This window comes from Malus sylvestris, chromosome 7, assembly GCF_916048215.2.
Source record: "Malus sylvestris chromosome 7, drMalSylv7.2, whole genome shotgun sequence".
Taxonomy (NCBI): domain Eukaryota; kingdom Viridiplantae; phylum Streptophyta; class Magnoliopsida; order Rosales; family Rosaceae; genus Malus; species Malus sylvestris.
The window spans coordinates 20,174,627-20,194,017 of record NC_062266.1 but is presented as its reverse complement, the minus strand read 5'-3'; the positions used below and the strand labels follow the sequence as shown (position 1 = coordinate 20,194,017).

The 19,391-nt window shown below is 36.6% G+C and overlaps 3 protein-coding genes and 1 long non-coding RNA gene across 6 annotated transcripts; 2 read left to right on the top strand and 2 right to left on the bottom strand.

Moving 5' to 3' along the window:
- The first annotated feature begins 635 nt into the window (after positions 1-635).
- LOC126628742 (uncharacterized) lies at positions 636-3,461 on the top strand. Of its 2 annotated transcripts, XM_050298532.1 has the most exons (3): positions 636-939; positions 1,034-2,774; positions 2,832-3,461. In XM_050298532.1, exons 2-3 carry the CDS (start codon positions 1,343-1,345, stop codon positions 3,239-3,241), a joined length of 1,842 nt encoding a protein of 613 aa, XP_050154489.1. In that variant the 5' UTR covers positions 636-939; positions 1,034-1,342; the 3' UTR covers positions 3,242-3,461. The 2 variants fall into 2 exon arrangements, with proteins under 2 accessions (XP_050154489.1, XP_050154488.1); XM_050298531.1 differs by having other exon boundaries at positions 1,034-3,461.
- Positions 3,462-8,016: 4,555 nt separating this feature from the next.
- LOC126628741 (receptor-like protein EIX1) lies at positions 8,017-11,493 on the top strand. 2 transcript variants are annotated; one of them, XM_050298530.1, is made up of 3 exons: positions 8,017-9,147; positions 9,223-11,075; positions 11,209-11,493. In XM_050298530.1, exons 1-2 carry the CDS (start codon positions 8,524-8,526, stop codon positions 10,960-10,962), a joined length of 2,364 nt encoding a protein of 787 aa, XP_050154487.1. In that variant the 5' UTR covers positions 8,017-8,523; the 3' UTR covers positions 10,963-11,075; positions 11,209-11,493. The 2 variants fall into 2 exon arrangements, with proteins under 2 accessions (XP_050154487.1, XP_050154486.1); XM_050298529.1 differs by having other exon boundaries at positions 8,019-11,075.
- Positions 11,494-12,816: 1,323 nt separating this feature from the next.
- Positions 12,817-16,057, bottom strand: LOC126628743 (uncharacterized). Its single transcript, XM_050298533.1, has 3 exons — positions 15,735-16,057; positions 13,890-13,944; positions 12,817-13,402 (listed from the first exon to the last, which is right to left on the bottom strand). The coding sequence occupies exons 1-3, from the start codon at positions 15,948-15,950 to the stop codon at positions 13,083-13,085; spliced, it is 591 nt and encodes a 196-aa protein (XP_050154490.1). The 5' UTR covers positions 15,951-16,057; the 3' UTR covers positions 12,817-13,082.
- On the bottom strand, positions 14,013-15,728 carry LOC126628744 (uncharacterized). Its single transcript, XR_007625535.1, has 2 exons — positions 14,271-15,728; positions 14,013-14,179 (listed from the first exon to the last, which is right to left on the bottom strand). It is a non-coding gene; the product is annotated as an uncharacterized LOC126628744 (long non-coding RNA).
- Positions 16,058-19,391: the final 3,334 nt, after the last annotated feature.

The following is a 19,391-nucleotide window of genomic DNA, read 5'->3' as shown; positions in this document are numbered from 1 at the left end:
ATAATTTGTAATTTCACATAATTTACAAGTTTTGGAATATTCTCGAACTTGATATACGTTTATCTATATTTATTCTTTTTAATATTCAAGTGTTTGACAATGAGCAAAATGTATACCGTAAAATGTATTAACTAACAACAAAATACAAAAGTTGATTACAGAGTAAATAATTTTAGTAAATAACTATAATATCAACAAAAAAAAGTAAATAACCATAATAATTTGGAATTTTCAGAATTTTTTAATCAAAATAAATTAATTCCAATTGCTATTCTAGTTTTTCAAATTTTCAGATTAAAAATTTTTTAGTTCGGATTTTTTTTTTGGGTCAAATGATAGATTGATTATATTAGATATTAGATTAGGGAGCTGACATGATTTAAACCCACACCGTAGTGTAAGAACAACACTCATCTCGACTACTGTAGTAGATGAGCACTTGTTTTTCAGTTCGGATTAGAAACCTTAACGGTTGACAAGTCAATTTGCGGTTGCGTATTACGGGCTTTGTTTTGTGGCCCAAATAAAAGTACAGTTCATGGCCCTAAAAAAGTATTTTTAGTTTTGGGCCGTAAGTGAACTCATGAATCGTAAAATTATATTACGAAAATACCACAACCTTCAAGATTCTTTCGTTCACTCCCCAAGGTTCTGAGCTATTTCAAGGGCTTCCGTCAGAGCTAGAGAGGGATGTTGGATTGGCTCAATCCGCAGAGTAGAGAACCCAGAAGAAAGATTGTTAATATGGGTCAATCGGGAGGATTTTAATTTCTGGGTTTCGGGTTTTTGGAATCTGGGTCCTGCAGTTTTTGTTGTTTTCAGCTACGCCGAGCTGCCTCAGGTGCAAGTATCTGATCTCCGAAGTCCTGGCGTTGCGGATGATTGGCATCCAAAGAGAAAGAATAAAGTTTCTGATACAGAAATCGACCCATTAATCAGGTACTTATAAGGAGGACGAATTAACTTCCGATTTCTGGAAAAAGTACTTTTTGATTCTGGTAATTAATGAGATAATTTTGATTTTTCTGTTTAGGGTTCTTTTGATATCGCATTGAAATGTTCCTGTAATGTTCATTGAACTCCCTCGTCTGGGTAATATCGAATCGTATTGAATTCTGCGTGGTTTGGGTTTTTTGGGTGTGCTCTGTTTGGATGCTCGGAAAATTAGGTGGGAATTGGAAATTCAGTTTGGAACTGAGGATTTGGAGTTATTTTCTACGTGGGGTTATGAGTTTGAAGATTTTCGGCTTAGTTTTGGCTAAGAAAGAATTAGAGTGTTACTTATTGAGTTGAGTTAGGAGGATTGCGGTCTCCGAAATTAGGAAGGGTTAGTGCTATTGTTATGGCACTTGCATTTGTTTTGAACCTACGAAATATTTGGCCCTTTTCAGTACTGAAATCCGATGACTTGACAATATCGAATGAGTTAGTGCACAAACTCCGAATACCTGAACGCACGAAACAATTTGTTTACGCGGTAAGGGAGCCTGAAACTCAGTCTGTAATATACATACTTTCTGCTCAAAGTTTATCACAGTGGTCAGCATCGGATGCTGATTGTCTAATTAGGGAGATTAGACCTGATGCTGTCGTTGCCCAGGTGGGTCATTCAACTCTGACTGAAATTCAATCAGAAGAAAGTGTCTTGAGTGATGGTTTTGACTACTCATTTCCCACTTCATCGTTAGGAGTTCTCAAACGATGTTTTTTGGAGAAGGTTAATAAGGAGAGGTATGAAGATATTGCAGGAAACTTGGTTTTACAAAAGATTTTTGGGGTTGGTTTTCATGGACATTTTTTGGCAGCCAAGAGGGTGGCTCAGGAGGTTGGATCATCATTCTTGGTGCTTGAATTGCCATTTGTAAAAAGTTCTGGTGCGGAGAATACCCCGGGTGAACTTGAAACACTGAGCAAGTTCCAAGGTTTAGTTAGTAGTTTGGTTCCACAGAAAGTGGGTTCAGTTGCTTCATCGAGTTTGAGGAGGCTACACATAACCAATGATATACAGTCACAGATGGTTAAGTTATTATCCCCATATATTGATTTATCAATATCGAGGTTAAATCCATCAACTTCTGTTTCTGAGGTGGCGCCTAAAGAAATCCAGCTACAATCCAATTATGAGGCCCCACAGTTTGCTCAGTCGATTTATCCATTTCTTTTGGATCTACATAATATCTTTTCTGATCTCCCAGCAATGGGAAAGGCTTTAGCTTATGCGCAAAAGATGCTTTACGATGTGAACAGAGGTGAAGCTGTAGATACCAGTGTTATATCTGAAGTCTATGCCTTTCGGATTGCAGTCGAGGGGCTGAGAATTTCCCTGAATAATGCTGGTCGGCTTCCCTTTAATAAAATAAGGGATTCGAATTTAAATAAGGTTGAGTTTTCTGATCTTCCAGTTGAGGACAAGTCACATGCTCTGCTGGTAGAGGCACTTCGTGGCCAAACAAAGAAGTTCAAGACCATAGTGGCAGTAGTGGATGCTAGTGGCTTAGCAGGTCTTAGAAAACACTGGAACACTCCTGTCCCTTTAGAGGTCAAGGATATGGTCGGAGAGCTTGTTAATAATTGCGAAGGTGAGGGGGAAATGTCAAATGACACTGACAGGAAACGACTACTAACTGACAAACCATTGGTGGCAGTAGGGGCCGGGGCAACAGCAGTTTTAGGAGCATCTTCACTCTCTAAGGCCGCGACACTCAAAGTTCCTGCTTCAACCTTGATGAAAGTGGTGACGTTTAAAATCCCAGCTTCACTCAAACTCTTTCTAAGTCAAACCCATAAGACATTGGGATTTGCTCTTAGTAAAACTGTTGGCCCCTCAAAAGTGGTAGCTCCAGGTGTCAAATCAACAACTATACTGAAAGCAACTGCTTCTGCTGAGAAGATCCGAGCAGCTGCCCATAGTGTTATAGCTGCTGCAGAGAAGACTAGCTTTTCAGCCATGAGAACAGCATTCTATCAAATAATGAGGAAACGGCATATCCAGAAAATTGGTGTCCTACCGTGGGCTACATTTGGATGTAGTATTGCAACTTGTGCTGGTCTGGTTGCGTATGGAGATGGGATTGAATGTGCTGCTGAATCACTACCTGCAGCTCCATCAATCGCCAGTTTGGGTCGCGGGATTCAAAGTTTACACCTCGCATCTCAGGAAGTGGCACGGAGAGATAGCACAAGCTTACAAAAATCTATTGAGTCCCTCATGTACAGGTTAAAGAAAGTCAGAACTCAGTAGTAAGAATGCAATTCTTATCTTATTTGTATGCTAGTCGTTGCCATTTACAACAATCTTTATAGAAAACCGAAAGAAAGTGTCTAGAGCAGGGGTTATTTGTATCGTCATTTGTGTTTTTCCTTGTTTTGTATTGGGAATCTGTTTCTAGAAGTAGATTGCCCGTACACAAATTTTGCAGGATTTTTTTTTGTGTTTTATGTAAGTATTGAGAGTTCTTTGAGTTCGAGACTTGGGAGCAGCCTCTCCATAAATGGGGGTAAGGCTAGCCGACATTCACCTCTCCCAGACCCTGCGTAAAGCGGGAGCCTTGTGCACTGGGTACGACCTTTATTGAGAGTTCTTTGAGTGGAGTTAGCTTAAAAAAAGAATGACAATGAATACATTTATTTTAACATGCAGCTCATCTTGAAGACAAACATTATTCTCATGGGTTTATGCATTTGTGTCTCAACATTTTGTGTCCAAAAGATTCATATCTTCACCACCTTTACAAAGATGCTCACTCATGATTTGTATCTAAACTTTTTTTTAATTTTTTTAATTTTTTATTATTTTTAAATATTATTTTATAGTAAGGAAAAATCAAGATTAAATACTAAATTGTACCCTGGTGCACCTTATTAGTCGTAAAGTTAGCAAATGATTGAAAGTCTCGGCTTGTGTTGGCCGTTGGCCCCATTCCCATTCAATCCACACAACAAAATTCAATTCAAATCTCACCAATAAACTCCAACACCGTTGGCGGTGGGATTTAGAAAAATTGTGGAGTAAATTAATACAAGAATGATTTTATTGTTACTTAATTTAATACCCTTGACTCGTGGTATGTTTTTTATAGATTAATGCTAAATTTTCTTTTCTATAAATAAATAAATAAAAACAAACACTATTAGCATCACAGAGAGTCTTTTCTCCTCCTCTTGTTCTACACGAATTTCTGAGCTATTTTTTCAACTCTCACATTTTTGTTTCTTAATTTCTCAATTTGGGTTTTGTTTAGAATTCAATTTCTGTGGTTTGTGAGGCAAAAAGGTTGGATCTTGAGAAGTTTTCTGTCTGATCAAGAAAGGGAAGATAAGGACGTAGAGTGAAAGAACCCCAGAAAAGTGAAGCTTTGTGGGCAATGACAGCACATGGGCAATTTGGTGTAGGAAGGGATGGAAAGACAGGACTCCCCTGGCAAAGATAGGTGATAAAGTGCTAAGATAAGACTTCAACCACGTGGTTGCTCATTTCTTTGACCAATAGGAACCTCTTTATGTGATTCAAGAAGTGGGTGGAATTAGCTTAACTAGACTATTTCGTCTATTAAGGAGGATTCCCCAAATACCTAAAATAAAGATGATCATAGAAAATGTGAAATAAGGGTTTGAATATTGGATAAGAAGCTTAAAGGGATTTTTTTTTTTTTTTTTTGGGGGTCAACTGAAAAAGTGCTTTACTGGTTTTTTGGTGCGAATAGATTTTCTGTGAGCTGTGAAGCTTTTGTTTGCTGGGTTTTAAGTTTTGGTGATTTCAGCTTCCCCAGGTTGGTTGAGGTACTGAAAGAACTTTTAAGGCTGTTTCGGGTTCATTTCATGATTTAGTATATTTCTTCAAGATGAGTAATTGGCCACAAGGTGATGAGGTGCATAGAGAGGGAAAGGGAAGCACTCCTTGCTTTCAAATAGGGCCTCGTGAATGACTACAATCTTCTCTCTCCATGGGGAAGAGAAGCCCACAAGCAAGATTCTCGCAAATGGTTAGGCATCCATTGCAACAACCGAACCAGCCATGTTACATTGGGATGGGATTGTGTGAATCAAGTTGACTCATTGATGTGAAAATTAACTTGACACACAAATTAAACCCTATTGTTGACAATTGTAGTAAACATGTAAGTAAGGATTGTTCTAGACCGGAGATTAACTAGGAGGGATTGTTCTAGACTGGAGATTAACTAATGATGCTAATCAACACAAATAAGACTTAAAAACATTAAATTAGACTCTATAGACTCAAAACTGATTCAAAACACTCCAAACAACAACAAACAATAAAAAAAAACTCAATTCTAGACCTAACAAGTGATTTTGACGAAAATAAACTTAACTTGACTCAAAAGATTAAAAGAAAACAGATTATGACTTAACTAACAAGACTTAATGAAAGGGGGATTGTTTTTGACGAATTTAAAACTTAAAACAAAAACCTTGCATAAAACACTTTAAGAAAACGAATTTGATGAATTGAAAAGGGTGAAAGGCTAGTTAGAGGGTCCTTCTCCACACATGACATATGCAAACAAACCAATTTCCAGTTATTACTTCTTTAAACCATGAATGACAACACCCTAAGTTAACCGTGATAGCACAAATTAACCATCAGATTTTCCTTATTTCATTGAATTGGACGGGATACGCATCATAACCAAATTATCCTTCTCAAGTCCACTAACTATGAAAAGCATGATAGAAAACATATCAAAGGTCATTAAGTTCTTTGAAAACCATAAGCATTGACACATTCGTAATAATGAAAAGCATGATACTCCTGCCTAGGATTTACTTAACACAATCATGACTAGTGACTTTTACTACTTGTGAATATAAGTTCATAACAATTAGGTGAAACTCCCTTATACTCTAGCATCAAATTCATGCATGCAAACTAAGTATGCATCCTCAATCAACATACATAAACAAGTTTTAATAACTCAGATAAGCAAATCACATTCAAGACTCAATAAACAATAACCGGATGTAATCAATTTATATAAAGCATATAATCATGGCTTTGAATTCACCTCTAACTAAAAAGAAATTAGTTCCACATGTCTTTAGAAACTGAATTAAACATTAAAGCCAAAATTGAAACAAATTTAAAGATAGAAAGAACCAGGAACGTCCCAGCAACTCCAACGGCAGATTCGAACCCTCCTTGGATTGCAAGCCACAGCACAAAGCTCCTTCTTCCTTCCTTGCTGCGTTACTCGATGAATCTTTGAGAAATTGGCGTGAATTGTGGTGTAGAATGAATATGGGGGTGGTGGTGATTTATGCGGCAGAAGAGTTATATTTATAGGGCAAACCCACGGCACAAGGCTGTCAAGGAGAAGGATTTGTCACAATTTCTAAGGGGAAAAGGATTGCACAATCCTTGAGGAAAAGGTTAGGGTTTGGCAGAAACCAAGGGGAAAAAGGATTACACATCAAAAACCATCATGAACAAGGATATAGGGTGCGGCACAACTAGGAAAAAAGGCTTCTAGAAAGGCTAAGGTGCGGCACGAATGTAGGATAGGGATAAGGCTTCTAGAATCTGAAATATGTATTTTAAATGCATAATTATCCCTTATAAATGGCTGAAATTAAGGCACAAACTGATTTGGATAAGATAAGATAAGATAAGGCTAGATTAGGAAATGATAAGATAAGATAAGGTTTGTTTGGATAAGATAAGGTTGGATAAGGTTTTGGATAATATCTCCTTCTTTTGAGCTGATTCCTTATCTTCTTTGTCTTAGATTTATTTCTTCAACTCTTTAGCACATTCCTAGACGTCTTTGGTCTTCAAATTCGTCAATCCATCTTGCTCCACTCATAAGCTATCCATATGATGCCCAAAACTGCTTCAAAATGCTTCAAATTGCAGTTTCTTGCCAACTTTGTCATTTGGACCTACAAACACATGAAAATAGATTAAAACACTATAATAAGTAGAAACTAGCTATGAAAATGCAAGAAAATAAGTTAACTAAGTTGCATAAATATGCTCCTATCACTCATTTGATCGGAAAGGAGACTGGAAGTTCGTTGGTGATATTTGTGAAGTAAGACGACGAGTCCTAAAACTGATTGAGTTGTAGCATTTGAAGTATTTGGACCTTTGGGATATTAACTTCATTGTGAGCCAAATTCCATATGTCATTGCTTCTCTTAAGTTTAAGATATCTTAATCTCTCTTATGCTTCTTTTGGTGGTCAACTTCCTAGTCAGGTTGGAAAACTCAACACTGTTGCATATTATGATCTTACAGGTAATGACATTACGAATGCTGAAAATCCCAATTCATGTCTTCCTCTTATTTCTTGTTTAACATGTTTGGACTTGACTTGGAGCAATCTCATTAATGGTTATGAATGGCTGGAAGCAACTAATAAACTCCAGGTCTTAGGAACTTGGCATTGGCTGAATGCAGTCTTCCTTCTCTAATTACCTTAAATTCTTCTAAATCTCTTGTTCGTGTTGTCCTCTCTGACAACTAATTAACTGGCTTAATTCCCAATGTCATTGGAAACATGAGCTCTCTTGCATATCTAGATCTCTCTTTTATTTAACTAACGAATTTGAAGGGGGATTTCAGAATGTCATTTCTGGCGACTCTCCAGATTGACGTCTGGATTTCTCCTCCAACTTTAAGCTTTGGTTCTAATTGGATTCCTCCTTTCTAATTGCTTTACATAAATTTGAGGAGATTTTCACACCCTTATGGAAAATAAATGTGAATTTGTTCTCTCAAGGGTTGAAAGATGGTTTTTGTGTTTTTTAGCCGGGTCCAAATAATGTGAATTACGAGTACAAAACAGGCTTCTAAAACATAAACGGATCAAACACTCAACGCGGATTTGTGTTGATTGTTGATGCGGTCTTTGCAGATGTTATCAATGTTTTGAAGAGACGAGTCATCATGTATTAGTTTTTTTATATACTTGGATGCTCTTTAACACGATTGTTGTGTAGTAATTCCAGGCCACTTGTGTGGAGTGAAGTCAAGTCACACCTAACAATAATACATATTGTGTCGCTTTTACTTGTTTCTTCCACACGTCTAGACTTGTGGACAAGAATACATATTGTGTCATTTTACCTGTTTCTTCCACACGTCTGGACTTGTGGGCAAGATATATATTTTGTCCTTTTACCTGTTTCTTCCACACGTCTAGACTTGTGGATTGTTCTGATTGGATTCCTCCTTTCCGGTTGGATTCCATGTATTTCTTCCAGACGTCCAGACTCTCCACATGTATTTCTTCCACTTGTGGAGTTGTAATGATATTGACTGATCGAAACCCATTTCACCCGACTTTCTTTTTCATTACCCAACTTTCTTTTTCATCCCTTGGCCTTGGAGAAGCTAGAAGGTGCAGTAACAAGTCAAGTCAAGTGAATAAGTGGCCACTCGAGTTATTTGTAAAAGGCAACTTTATATTTGTATATATATACACTTGCAGTGTTGCAATCTTCTTCCAAATTAATTTCCGTTAACAGAGCGTAAATACTTTTTCTTTCATTGTTGTTGAGATGCAGGGCGAGGGAATTATGTGCTTCAAACTATTTCATGCTTCAATATTTGCTGTGCTAATTATGTTACAATGTTGCAACCATTCCCTATCCATGGATTTCAGTAATATTTCTTCTGGAGTAGTTGGCCACAGGGATATTGCTAAGGTGCCCAAGGTGATCAGGTGCATACAGAGAGAAAGGGAAGCACTCCTTGCTTTCAAACGAGGCCTTGTGGTTGATTACAGTCTCCTCTCTTCCTGGGGAAGCGAAGCCCAAAAACAAGAGTGTTGCATATGGGAAGGAGTCTACTGCGACAAATATACCGGCCATGTTGTCAAACTTGATCCCCGTGTAGCTCTTGGTGGTCGATTATCAAGTCAGGTTGGAAACCTTACCCACTTGCAATATCTCGATCTCAGCGACAATGACTTTGCTAGTGTTGAAAATCTTAATTCATGGCTCCCTCGCCTTTCATCGTTAACCTATTTGGATCTCAGTGGGAGCAATCTCAGTAATTCTTATGACTGGCTGGAAGCAATTAATATGCTCCCTAAACTTACAAACTTGTCATTGGCTGGATGTGGTCTTCCTTCTCCTCTTATTCATTCCAGTACTCTTTTTAACATAAATTCTTCTAAGTCTCTTGCTCATGTTGACCTCTCTTCCAACCAACTTACTTCTTCAATATTTTTATGGTTGTCAAACTACAGTACCAACCTTGTTATTCTCAAACTCTCTTACAACCAATTAACTGGTTCGATTCCCCATGTTTTAGGACACATGAGCTCTCTTGCGTATCTTTATCTCTCTGATAACCAAATTGAAGGAGGGATTCCGAAATCTTTTTCCAGGTTATGTAATCTGCAACGATTGTTCCTTTACAACAACACTTTGGAAGGGTTGGTTTCAGAGAGCCATTTCTCCAATCTCTCCAGATTAACTCATTTGGATTTGTCCTCCAACTCACTAGCTTTAAGCTTCAATTCTAATTGGGTTCCTCCTTTCCAATTGGATTACATAGCATTGGGCTCTTGCAAGATGGGTCCACATTTTCCCAAATGGCTTCAAACTCAAAAAAATTATCAGATTCTTGAAATTTCTAATACAGGAATTTCTGATATCCTTCCAAGTTGGTTTTGGGACGGGCTGTCTCATTATCCAGAAGAAGATTATTTATATATAGATGTCTCCAACAACCAAATTAGAGGAATAATACCTGACTCAGGATTTGAGTTTCCCTCATCTTTCATTATTCGAGTGAATTTGAGTAGGAACCAATTGGAAGGTCCGATCCCTTCATTCCTTTCCAAAGTGTCGTTTCTCGATCTCTCCAACAATAAGTTTTCAGGGTTAATTTCTTTCTTGTGCCCAGACAAGGTTAGTAATTTAACCTATCTTGATCTCTCAAACAACAATTTACACATACAAATTCCTAATTGCTGGACAAATTTTGCAAATCTAGCCATTCTTGATTTGAGTAACAATGCTCTTTTTGGAAAAATTCCTACCACAATGGGCTCTTTATTTTCAATTCATACATTGAAGCTGAATAAGAATAGATTTGTGGGAGAATTGCCTTCATCCTTAAAGAATTGGACAAGGCTCGTAGTCTTTGATGTTGGACACAATAATTTATCAGGAATGTTACCTAAATGGTTAGGGGTTGAACTTCCAAAGTTGGCTATCCTTATCCTCCGTTCTAATCACTTTTATGGAAACATTCCCCTGCACTTATGTAATCTAAAACAGATTCAAATCCTAGATCTCTCGATAAACAATATCTCTGGAAGTATACCCAAATGCTTCAGCAATTTGACTAAATTGACAGAAATAGGAAATTCAAATCTAACTGTCCATCTTGAGTTTGGCGGTACCAACAGCAAGTTTTCCTGGCGCAGCGTTTATGAAGATGAAACATCCTTGATATGGAAAGGCATAATGTCCAAATACAAAAGTACTTTGGGGCTTGTAAAGAGTATTCATCTATCGAGCAATCAATTAACTGGGGAGATTCCTAATGAAATCGCTGATCTTGTTGGGTTGGTTTCTTTAAACTTGTCGAGAAACAATTTAACAGGTCAAATAACTCCAGAGATCGGGAAATTGCAGTCATTAGATTCGCTTGATTTGTCAAACAACCAAATACATGGTACAATTCCAACAAGTCTTTTTCAAATATCTGGCCTTGGTAAGTTGGACCTGTCAAACAACAACCTGTTTGGAAGAATTCCAATGGGGACTCGGCTCCAAAACTATGATCCCTCTGCTTTTGCTGGGAATCCTCTACTTTGTGGAATTCCACTTCAACAGTTGTGCTCTCTAGAGGAAACAAGTCCAGAGGAGCCACCCGTGTTTAGGGATCAAGTTGAAGACAATGATGGGTTTATAACACTGGGATTTTTTGTGAGTTTGGCACTTGGGTTTGTTGTTGGATTTTGGGGAGTTGTGGGAGTTTAATGTTCATCAGGTCATGGAGATACATATACTTCAAGCTCTTGAACTGTGTATACGACTGGCTTTATGTGAGGGTGGCGTTGATTAGGCGATGAAGAATGGTTTATGGGTAAATTGTAAGTACTCTTCCACATAACTATAGTGTGATGATATGGCATCATTGCTATCATGATTAATATGAATTTGGTCTGTCTAATTGTCTTTGAATTTGTAACTAATATATGCTGTGGTTTTTCTCAATATTTTCAGCTCGTGCATCTACCGTTCGCAAGCCATGCTCCCCTTCAGCCGGAGAAGGAGATAGAAGAGTGCAATTAGAAGTTATGATTTGGTGAAAGTGTTGTGCTTGATTTAGGGGCGTGTTTGTTTTTGCAATGATGTTATTCAGATTATCTTTGAGGGGTTAATTTAATTAGGTCCCTTTAATCCCCTTTTACTTAGTGTTATCATTTTATTATTAAATTTTCTTGAGAAACTTGCAGAAACTTATTAATCAAAGCTACAAAGAGAAAAGCAGACATATAGTTCAATCAAGATTTGATACATTAACCCTAAGAACATCCCAGCACCGGTCTTTCAATATCTTCGTTAAAAACCAAATCTTGACAAGATTAGATTCGGCCAGCGACCATCTGGTTTTTCTACATGTATACCTGCGTTGTAATATCCGATCCTATTTTCTTTAGTTGCTTGCATTTATTATATAAAATCCTGCATTTTCAGTCGTTCATCAGTTATTTTGTTACTTTGAAACCATGTTCGTTAGCGTCAAATTAAGACCAAGAAACACAATAACTTAGGGCAAATAAATCAAAACAAGAACCACAACCAAACTAATAATAAGCATGTACGTACAACAAAACAACTGTATTTATGCTTGTCTGGCCTCTCAAAATATAACCATTTGTTATATATACTCATTATCATAGCCTAACAAATTCAATATGAAAATCACGTTTGATAAGTACATCAATTATTAACCATACAATAATTCCACTAGACACCATGATTCATAAATTGACTTTCCGATGCACCAAGGTATTGAAATCCTAGTGGAGAGCCCATCTAACCTATAAAAATAAGGAACTTTAACGAAAAGCTTTCTGTGATGTTCACTTTAATGAAAATCCACATTTTTACATTAAAAAATCTGTTTTGATACTATTCATTTTACCTTTTATTTTGTCATTGTATATCAAAACCACAACTTTCAAAAGTAATGCAATGAACCTGGGATGAAAGTTAGTCCCTTTGAAAGCGAGATAGTCGGTGCATGCTTTAGTAGGTGGAATGTTATGGTAAAAAAGATAAATATTATTTGAACAAGTGCTTGGTGCATAATCGTGGGGCTTGAGTTTGGGGCTACATCTAGCGTTTCTAATTCGTGCAATATTCTAATCTAATCTAAACAATGGGGAGTGGGATTCGACTTTGGGGGCATGTTCAAGGGGAGCATATTGCTTTAGCCAACTTGGCTACACGTTCATAAACCGTTCTCTAAACATATGTTCATAAATGCTTTTGTCTTCATAGTCGGGAGTCCACAGAATCACCCTTGTGCAAAAGCATATGTTTAGAGAGAGGAATATCCAAATTTTGGGGCTCATTGTTGATTGTTAATAGACTCTTCTGCAACTGGAGCTGCAATGGAAAGAAACATGGCAGCAGAAGGCTCACCTTGGTCTAGGTTTGCACCTGAGCCTGCTGCATGCGCGCTTGACACCCGGCAACTGTTTTCAGTTGATGTCCTTGCAGATCACTTGTCTGATGGCAAGATAATAGTATCGTATCTCCAGCGAAGATACTTCTCAGACAGCCCGTCACCATCCATTTTTTTTCCAATTTCTTCCAAAGAAATTCATCGAAAATATCACATACTAAACCGATCGCAATGTTACAATATGTCCACTGATCCTTTTTGAAGAATCATGCTGAATAACCCATTCTAATGAAAACATTACATCCTTTTGAATTGATCAAACCATCCATCAAATCCCCCTTTCTTCTCTATGATGGGGACCATGGGGTTGGATTAAAAGTTTTTGCCAGCACCCAGTCAATATGCTAATGGTAGGATTACATAACTGTTTCTTGCTGCCTTTAACTCAAAATGACTCCCTTTTTTATTCCATAGTCTGAACTGTTTCTTTGCTGCCATTAGCTCGAAATGACTCCTTTGTTATTCCGTAGTAGACTGGTTCTTCGCCTACAAAGGTAATGAAATTCCAGCCGAACGCAGACCCACCAACAATATATGTCCCTTGAGTCTGACCATCTTCAGCCCGCTGCTTTTCAGTGGATACACCTGTTGGAAACTTATTTTCTGATGGCTTTGCAAAAGCCCTTGTATCTTGGGGCTTTTCACCTGGCACATTCTTACTTCTTGTTGCCGAAACTGTTTCTGCCGTCATCTGTTTGCATAGTTCCATCAGAAGTTTAACATCTGAAATTTGCAACAAAGCGATAATTAGCACATCTCATGATCATTAAGCAACATCTCATGCAATTGGCACCATCATACAAAGCCTTGAACTCTAAAGTGTCCAAAGGAATCCAAAAACTGGAGCAAAGGAAGATATGGTGCTCAAGAAACTAAGGACAAAACCATGCGTCAATATAAGAAGATGAGTGAGTTAGATATCTGCTCGTAAAGAAAGCAAAAGGCCAACCGAACGCCACTAATAGTATTCTAGGATTAGGCTGCCACCAATAAAACTATCACAGACTGAGTTTCAAGGGTGAAACTCGATATAATCATTTACACAAAGATTAATAAACCAAGCACACGAATGAAGGTCGGATGTCATCATAACCACCGCATTAATAAACCACTTATTTTAAGATTAACAAATCAGCTCAGCTTTAGCATACAACTCAAGGGATAACCATTTGTCTGTGAAAAGATGGAAACAAAATCCTAATGAGCTTACATTCTTGAATTTCTTCAGATGACTTGCACGTTCGAAAGTCAGGGGTCCCGAGGACCTTCAAGATGACCAAAAAAAAAGAAGTTACTCCATGCATACTTCATATAATGTAGCAAACAAACGAAGCAGTTCAAAACAGCAGGATTTAGAGAAATTGACTGAGAGTGATTACATTGACAACCTTGATAGACGAAATCTGCAAACCAAGTGATTACATTGGCATACAGATTACATAACGATATAGCATGCATTCAACACATTACACTTGGTCTGCAGCCTCAGTTAATCGAACACTATCTGAAATGTAGCATATAAACACTAATTTTGACAGCTTCACTTAGTACAAATTAGAAACACCTCAATTCACTTGAAAGCATAAATCACTTGCCTTCATTCTTCACCTTATCCCAAAAATGATTACTAATAGTTCAAATATTACAATTCTGCACCGAAAATATTAAACAACTCAATCATTAGATTCATTACTAACAGCCATTTCCATCAAAAACGTTATTTACACAATTTTTAAATGCAGAGCCACTAAGGGCACCTAAAATTAGGGGTGGAAAAAATTCCCAAAAATCTCGAACCAAACGAAAAGAATACCGATCCCAAACCGATTTTCCCAAAATTTTCGGTATGCTATCCCGAAAAAATACCGAAATTTCGGTATGGGAATCGGGATTGTCTTCCCAATATTTCGGTATTCCCATACCGAACCGAAATATATATTTTTAATTATTTTATATATATATGTGTGTATACACACACACAGATAATAATATATATAAATCATGTTGGCACAATAATGAAAAAATCATGTTACTTTATTTTTCATCCCTGCAACATAAAGATATGAAGGATTATGATATGTCTTATGTGTCATTCTATTTCATTCATAGGAGTCACCTTTCCTGGAAGTAACACAAACACCAGTGTTAAAGGTGTTGAAGAAAGTAGAGAACATAAACACCGGAAGTATAATGAGTATTCCACATAATCACAAAAAGGTATATAACTTCTGTAATAGGTTTGCCTTCTAGTGTATTCTTAAATGGTAAAACAACTCTGTTTTATAGGTTATAAACTTATAAATGCATCTCAGTACTAAAAAAGAAGATATCATATAAAACTTATCCGCGGTTGCACTGGTGGTTGTTTAAGAGTTTAATGTTGCCTACCGATATCGTTTGATCAATTCATGCATTATTCCTTCTACCTCCTCAACTTCATGCCAGGTAACTCATCGGGAGTATGAAGTTGAAACTAGTAATGGAAGAACAATCACGAAACGAAGGAAAACAAGAAGCACAGTAATGTTTAAAGTATGTACCTGATTATTTCAATGAAAATATAACAACTATAGGAATTGGGAATACAGAATCACCAAAAGTCCAAAAATATTTCGGGCTTCCAGATTGTCCCAAAATACCGAAACCATTTCAGGATTCTCGAAAATTGGAATTCCCGAAATTTTGGTTTAGGATCGGTCTTGAAATTGGGAATACCAAAAATTTCGATTTGAGAATCAGGACTAAAGTTTTGGTTTGGTATCCCATACCGAACCATCCCTACCTAAAATGTAAGTACAAGGCAGCAGAGTTACAAAGATTATACATTTATTTAATATTTTAAGAAAAATGAAATCTTTAGAAATGTTAAAGACATGCAAATTATGAATCCAAACAAACCCAAAATCCACAATTCAATAAAAAGAAAACCCTCTGATAAAAAATAAAAAAAATAAAAAAAAAACAATAAAAGGAAAACCCAGATCACAAAAATCTTCAAAATTTCAAGAGATTCTCATCAAAATGCAAATTTTGGAATATGGGTTTTCAACTGTACCTCGAGAAAATGAGGGCGGACCTCTTTGAGGACGGCGCGAATCTTGTAGAGGGTGGATGAGTTGGAGAAATGAGCATCGTTTTCAAGAGGTCTCTTCTTGGACTTGGGAGGAAGAGAAGACGGAGGAGCCTGTGGAGGGAGGACTTCGGCGGAGCTCGGAGGGATTGGGAGGATTTCGGTGGCTGTGGACTCGGCTGGCTTTGGTTCTTCCTCCATAGTGTTGTTTGTCTGCGGAGTTCAGAGTACTGTTGGGTTTTAAGTTGCACACAACAGAGTGAGAGACGCTTATGGTGTGTTTGGCTGTCAGTGTAAGCTTACGCGCTTAAAGCAGAACTACATACAAGGTTTTAAGAAGGGAGTTTTAACGAAAAGCCCATGGTACTGTTCATTTTAACGAAAAACCACATTTTTACACTAAAAAGTCAAACTTGGTACTATTCACTTTACCCTTTATTTTGTCCTTATCATTAAAACTCAAAGTTTTCAAGCCCTTTTCATTAGTTTTCCTTTTTAAGAACTCATATCCCACCGTTACATTACATTAGTATTGTGATTTTTGTACTTGTAACATAAAGATATATGTAAATTTGTATCTACGTAGCGTTATACTAATTAGCACACCAGCTATAGTGGTGTCATGTAAGTTTTTTTTTGTTTTAAATTTTCAGAAACAATTGTGATAAACAGCAAACCAAATGGTATTTTCTCATATTTTACTAAGACCAACTTGTTGCAGTCAATTGTAATCCAAAAAGGGTAAGGAATTAACTTTCTCTACTACTATAAATAAAGGCACAATGGGGTGGAATAACACATACCCACAATTACACATCTCTCTCTTCTTTATACTATTGCCGCACCTTCCCTCCCTCTATGGCCACCATAATTGTTCAATAAATTATGCCTACAACATGTTATCAGCATACTCTTGACGCTGCGCTAACAAAAGTTTGATATTCAATTAGGGGAGTATTACGTTTTAATCATTCTTTTTATGATTAATTAATTATTTTATTGAATTGATCTACATGCTATTGATTCAATTTTTTTTTTTTTGTGTTGAACGTGATACAACGCATTGGAGATGCAATTCCGGCTTTCCGATAAGGATCTTCTACAAATTCAAAGGTTTTTATTTGTTTTCTGCCAATCAGGTACGCTTAAAATAAAGGAAGATATTTGAAACGACCATGAAGTATGAAAACATTTCCCATGATGCATGAACCCCCTACGTTTATATTTTCCTTAGGATATATATATATATATATATATATATATATTGTATTATTGTATACGTTTATATAATTGTCAATATATATACATTTGTTTCATGCATTGCGCAATTATATTTGCTATGTGAAAAATGTGAGTCAAAAGTATAAAATCAAATTAGAAGCAAATTTCGTTTCTTAAACCCTAACAAAATCGGGAAAAAAAAAAACAATAGGGAAATCAGGCTCTGTTCCTAGACCCTGTTGATAAGCTCATATTTATATATATTTTACATAAAATTCACTTGTCTTTTCTTAGTTAGTTCCTTATATTTTTGAGCTATTTACTATGTTTTTGTGTTTAGTGTGATTTATCAAGCAAAGAAAAGAAAAGTAGCACAAGTGAGATATTAAGTAACAAATTCGTCAAAACTGCATGTGCAGATTAGCTGACTTTGGAAGCATGTTACGAACAGCTCAGAATGAATAAGAGAATGAGCCTTATATTCTTGGAAAGCTACGGATGTCTATTTTCTGGAGCAATTTACGGATTGTTAATATCATTTTTCTAGAAGAAGTTATGGGCATTTTAACACTGAAAGGTTCAGAAAAGGGCTAAGCAGATTTGGCTAATAAAATGAGAAAGTAAAGGCACTTGTTTTGTGTTTTTCTTTGTCATCAACACTCAACAACAAATAGGGTTATGATTGCACTCATTTGGCTTTGGAGCAAGTGGAAATGCACAGCTAGAAAGAGAAGGCACGGCACATGCAAAAGAGAAACATGGATAGCTACACACATGCAAACTACACAGGTTGGAGGGCATACACACACTCCACATGGACAGCACACACACAACAAGAAAGGCACGGCATGGAGGGCTTGGCATGGGTAGAAAATGGGTGGATTGTTGGCTGAAATAATGAAGAACATGTGTGTGCAAATGCAAAGGAAAAACACACACACATGGACAAAGGAAACACACACACATGAGCAAAGGAAAGACACACATATGGGCAAAAAATGGGTTGATTTGTGGCTGAAATGATGAAGAACATGTGTGTAAATGTAAAGGAGAAACATGGCAGAAAATGTGTTTGTTTTGTGGCTGAAATAATGGAGGTCATGTGTGTGCAAATGTAAGGGGAAACATGGACATCATACACCCATACAAACTGCATATGCAAGGAATTGAAGTGGTCCTCTCCTTAGCCTATAAATACATCCACCATTCCCCTTCCTAAGGAAATTCTTGATCCATAAAAAAAAAAGAGCTTCATTCACAAACACAAGTCCCTTGCCGTGAACTCCATTCGATTTCATCCATACATTCAAACACATCTCCATACACTTCCATTTTCCATGCAGAGAAGAGAGGAATGAGGAGAGGAATGACCAGAACCTTCAGAACCCAAAAAAAATAAAAAGGTGAGCGAAAGTGCCGAAGTGAAAGGGGGAAAGGAAAGAAATAATAGAAAATGAGGGAGGTACATCCCACGTGAAGAATGAAGAAAGGTAGTAGAGAAATGATGGGTACGGCAGTATATCAAGATTAGGGTAGATTTAAAAACTAAAATATGAGTTTTACTCGAAAGTTGGAGTAGATCTAAAGAAGAAAGCAAAGCCATGATGTAAGTATGTTGTGCAAATATTATTATTACGGGCATAGTCTGAAATATCGATAATATTGACGAAATATCGAGGATGTTTTGGTTTTTTCGAATCACGGATATTTCGGAACATATCCATGTAAAGGAAGGAAAAAAAAAAAAGGGGATTTGAACCCCTCCCATTTTATTCCTCTAGCACCTTAACCACGATATATCACTTATGCTTTAGTGGTAATATGCTAAAATATTTATATTTATATGAGTGACATGTTAACAATTACATGCAAAAGTATTTTGGGGATTTATCATTTGATGAATATTCTTCACAATAAACTTACTCTACACATAGAGATGATGAAGATAATGAAAAATTTGAACCTCATAGGAATTTTATGTGGTACTAAATCACTCATGTATCTTACCATGCAATGTATAAAGTGTAAAATATTGTAGTAAATCATTATATATAAATGATTATGGTGTGTTTAATCTTTTTTTTATTAATTACTACATATTTTCTACACTTACAGTGTTTGTCAGCTTGCTATATAATCAACTTAAATCAGTTAAATCCATCATGTAATACATTTACTTCTAATTTTTTTTGATAAACTAATAGATAATTGACTAAATAAACATTCTCCAAAGTTTCAATAAAAATTTCCAAGTTTTTCTTACAATTTCCATGGTTTTTATTCAATTTTTATCGATATCGATAATATTCCGATATTTCCATTGAAATTTCCATGTTTTTAGACTACCGATATTTCCGATATCATCTATATTTTATACCATGATTACGCCCTTCCATTTCATTTCCTCCTTTTTCCAGTTCC